This window comes from Mustela nigripes, unplaced genomic scaffold (genome assembly GCF_022355385.1).
Source record: "Mustela nigripes isolate SB6536 unplaced genomic scaffold, MUSNIG.SB6536 HiC_scaffold_2418, whole genome shotgun sequence".
In the NCBI taxonomy this organism is placed as follows: domain Eukaryota; kingdom Metazoa; phylum Chordata; class Mammalia; order Carnivora; family Mustelidae; genus Mustela; species Mustela nigripes.
In genome coordinates this window covers 1-4,717 of record NW_026741824.1, presented here as the reverse complement: position 1 = coordinate 4,717, position 4,717 = coordinate 1, and the positions used below count along the sequence as shown (strand labels likewise).

The window sequence follows — 4,717 nt, the reverse complement described above, 5'->3', positions numbered from 1 at the left end:
GTGCTGCCGGATGTCAGCGACCGCCCTGAGCCCTCTGACCCCCAGGCTGAGTTGCAGTTTTACCTGGTGGTGGCTTTGGCCTTGATCTCGGTGCTGTTCCTCCTCGCGGTGATTCTGGCGGTTGCTCTGCGCCTACGCCGCTCCTCCAGCCGGGCTGTCTGGAGCTGCTTTCCGCAGGATCTCAGTTCCAAGTCCGGACCTGGAGTTCTCCCCAGTTACAGTGAAGGGACTTTGCCTTATTCCTACAATCTGTGCGTGGCCTCACGATTAGCTAAGACAGAGTTTACTTTTTCCAACCTGAAACCAGACATGGTTCCTTCTCGGGATCTCCTTTGTGACGATACTTCTATGGATGTATGTGTCAGCAGTGAAGACCCCCAAATCGTTTCTGACTCGTCTTTTGCGCCTCACGTGAGTTTCTGCAAACCTGCGTTTATTCTCAGTCGTGCATAATTATTTTTATTGTTCATTTTCCTAGTGATGTTAGTAATAGGAGAGGTGTATTGGATGGGTGGAGATTGGTGTCTTGATTGCTCAGTAGTCTTGGTAGTTAGCTGATTAGAACTTCTCAATTTGTACTGTTGACGATTTTGTATGTTCAGAATATATTGCTAAAGAGAGCTTGTTCTTGGATGCCACTACCTTTAGTAATAACACTGCCTGTGTTAGCTGATGTGTGATACTATTTTTTATCAAGCTTTATTCTTAGTATAGGTGCTACCAAAGGGAGCACTTCAAGCTTTATTCTCTATGAATTTACTGACAGTTCTTTCTGCTTAAGTTAATGTTCATCTTCATCAAATAATAGTTTTTTTCATCTTTTTGCTGCAATATGTATTTTTAATTAAGACTTTAGGAATTAAGTCTCAGCATTTCTTTGCTTACCACATGTAGCAAAGACTGATTTGGATCACTAACTTTGGGTCAGTTTTATTCGCATTCTATTATCTCATTCAAAAATAACCTTCTGGGCATCTGGCTGGCTCAGTCAGTAGAGCATGTGAGTCTTGATCTCCAGGTTGTGGGTTCGAACCCCATGTTGGGTATGAAGATTGCTTAAAAATAAGATCTCTGGGGACACCTGGGTGACTCAGTTGGTTTAGCGTCTGCCTTCTGTTCAGGTCATGATCCCAGAATCCTGGGATTGAGCATGGTGTCCAGCTCTCTGCTGGGTGGTGGGCACCTGCTTCTCCCTCTCCTGTCTACTGCTCCATCTATTTGTGCTCTCTCTCTCTCTCTCTCTGTCAAATAAATACAATATTTACAAAAAATAAAATCTTTGAACAAATAATTGTAACCATTCTGAAATAATTTTTATACTCTTTCTACTTTTTGACTGTAATAATAAGGAATGTATTGAAACTTTTTGTATATAAAGCCTCTTCCATGTTTCTTTTTTTAAAGTATAGGTTTCTGAGAAGCAAATCAAATTTTTTCACAACATCTCATTTACCTCCCAGTCCCCAGCAATTTGTGACTCCTTTGAGGATTGTGAAAATTACCTTTTCCTCTGCTCTCCAAAGTCTGATGATTTTACAATTCTGAATAAATACTGGGCTTTCTTGTCTGATTAAAATTTATAAGCAACTTCTAGAAGCTAATTATTATGTGAGGAGTAATCTAAAGAACTGGCTACTTTCTGCTTTATATTAAATTTTCTAAGATTAGTTAAGGACTGAAAGTACTCATGTGTAAGAAATCTTAAACATGCAGTAATAATATATATACAACTACTAAAAATTTTCCTTTTAGTTGTTCTTTCTAAAATCACACCTAAAGTAAACTAATAAATGATAATAAAATAATAAATTCAGGATTGTCCTTATATGAAAAGATACTGAATATTGTCTCCTTTTTACAGACAAAGCTTCAGTTTAACTCTTCTGTCTTCTTTATTATTTATTTTTAATATCAGAGTTACTTACCCATTGATTTAGGGCTTTGCAGTTATATTAGTAATGCACTCATTAAACACTGAAAAACTGTTTGAGTATCTACTCTATGAAAGATGCTGTTCTAAAGTTTGAGAATACATTGTGAACATAATAATCACAAACATAGCCTGTGACCTAAAATCTTTTGTATACAAAATTATTGAACAAATTAGCTTCCCCAAATCATTATCATATTTGCTAAGTTCATTTGCACAGGAGAAAGACTAGCTCTTGAAAAGTAGATATTTTCTTACAAGAGAATTGAAAAGTTGTCCCAGATTCTAAAGGGTCAACTCATGTGAGGAAACTTGTTTCTGCATAGGTAAGGACCTAGAGTCCTAGATCTCAGACCTCCAACCTCCCTGACCTGACACTGTTTTTTCACCTATTCTTTCATTCTTCAAGTTCATCCTTGCTTCTGGGAAGGATAAATGTGTCCCTCACACAATGCACTGCACTGAAAATGGACTAGGAACAAAAATAATGGAAAAACTTAAAAAGTTTTAAAAGAGAAAAAATTCTTAGAAAAATCACCATATTTTATTTGAAAATAAATAAATTGGTTTGGAAGATTTATTGTACAGTAAGCTTTGGATCGTGCCTGGATTTTCATTGCAAAAAAAAAACCAACAACAGGAGCTTGAATTTTACTTTTGGGGGGACAAATAGGTTATGGGAAAGAAATGGTATAAACAGGTAGTGCTTTTCTTCACCAAGAATAGGTTGTAGTAACAGGTTAGGACTCTGAGTGTCGCTGTTCACCAACCAGGGGAAACAGATAACCAGGAATTTAATCCAAACCAAAAGATCTTTGCATCACAAAGCATTAGCCCTGCGGCTTAAGGAAAGCTAAAGACTGGACCCCCGAACTCCAACGTTCAACGGTGAAAGCACAAAATCTTGGACCTTGAAGATCCTGGGGCTTCTCCGGTCTCCACTGAGGAAACGCCCAAGCGGAAGCTGCTCTGAGGAGGGGCGGTAATGGCGGCTCCTCCTTATCGCCCCAAATGCAGCCGGCTGGTCGGGATCTGCGTTCTTCTGGGGGCCCTGTGGAAAATCCAGGCCGAACAGATCCGCTACTCAGTGCCTGAGGAGTTGGAGGAAGGCTCTTACGTGGGCAGTATCGCCAAGGACCTGGGACTGGAGCCTCTGGAACTGTCAGAGCGCGGAGTCCGCATCATCTCCAGAGGTAAGACACAGCTCTTTGCTCTGAACCCGCGAACCGGCAGCTTGGTCACCGCAGGTAAGATAGACCGGGAAGAGCTGTGTGATAGATCTCCAAAGTGTGTAGTAAGCCTGGAGATTCTTCTGGAGGACAAAGTAAAGATTTTTGGAGTAGAAGTGGAGATCATCGATGTTAATGATAACACGCCCAACTTTGGGACAGAGCAAAGGGAAATAAAAGTTGCTGAAAATGAAAGTCCTGGGACAAGATTTCCTCTTCCTGAAGCTTTTGATCCAGATATTGGGGTAAACTCCCTGCAGGGTTACCAGCTCAGCTCCAATGTTCACTTCTCCCTAGACGTGCAAAGTGGAGCGGACGGCATTAAGTACCCTGAGCTGGTGCTGGAGCTTGCTCTAGACAGAGAAGAGGAGGCGGTTCACCACCTCCTTCTCACCGCCTTTGACGGGGGTAACCTGGCTCACTCTGGTACTGTCAAGATTCATGTAACGCTTGTGGATACCAACGACAATGCTCCCGTATTCACTCAGCCAGAATACCACGTGAAGGTTCCAGAGAACGTGCCAGTGGGCTACCGGCTACTCACTGTAAAAGCCACTGATCCAGATGAAGGAGCCAATGGAGAAGTAACCTATTCTTTCCGTAAAGTGAGAGATAAAATGTCCCAACTATTCCAGTTGAATTCTTTGACTGGGGACATAACAGTATTGGGGGATCTAGATTATGAAGACTCTGGATTCTATGATATAGATGTAGAAGCCCATGATAGACCTGGTCTCCGAGCCAGAAGTAAGGTACTGGTGACAGTTTTGGATGTAAATGACAATGCTCCAGAAGTCACTGTTACATCTCTCGCCAACTCTGTCCAAGAAACTTCTCCGCCAGGTACAGTAATTGCACTTTTCAATGTGCACGATAGTGATTCAGGAGAGAATGGCTTTGTCACATGTTCTATTCTGGATAATCTGCCATTCACACTTGAAAAGACCTATGGAAATTATCATCGGCTATTGACATGCAGAACACTGGATAGAGAAGAAGTTTCAGAATATAATATCACGGTAACTGCCACTGATCATGGAATGCCACCACTTTCTACAGAAACTCACATCTCACTGCAGGTGGCAGACATCAATGACAACCCACCTGCTTTCCCTCATGCTTCCTACTCTGCCTACATTCCTGAAAACAACCCCCGAGGAGCCTCCATTTTATCCATGTCTGCCCAAGACCCTGACAGCATTGAGAATGCCAGAGTCACATACTCCTTGGCTGAAGACACACTCCATGGGCTGTCTCTGTCTTCCTTTGTTTCCATCAACTCTGATACTGGTGTCCTGTATGCACTGTGCTCCTTCGACTTTGAGCAGGTTAGAGACCTGCAACTATTGGTGAGAGCGAGCGACAGTGGGAACCCTCCACTCAGCAGCAATGTGTCCTTGCATATTTTCATTGTGGACCAGAATGACAATGCCCCTGAAATCCTGTACCCCTCTCTCCCCACTGACGGTTCCACAGGTGTGGAGCTGGCGCCCCGATCCGCGGAGCCCGAATACCTGGTCACCAAGGTGGTGGCAGTGGACAGAGACTCTGGCCAGAA

General features: G+C 42.6%; 1 protein-coding gene across 1 annotated transcript; it reads left to right on the top strand.

Annotated features, from left to right (window-relative positions):
* Window positions 1-2,723: 2,723 nt before the first annotated feature.
* Window positions 2,724-4,712, top strand: LOC132008956 (protocadherin gamma-A4-like; the record flags this gene model as incomplete). Its single annotated transcript, XM_059387420.1, has 1 exon — window positions 2,724-4,712. A coding segment is annotated over exon 1 (1,797 nt), but the record flags the coding sequence as incomplete, so codon positions are not given.
* Window positions 4,713-4,717: the final 5 nt, after the last annotated feature.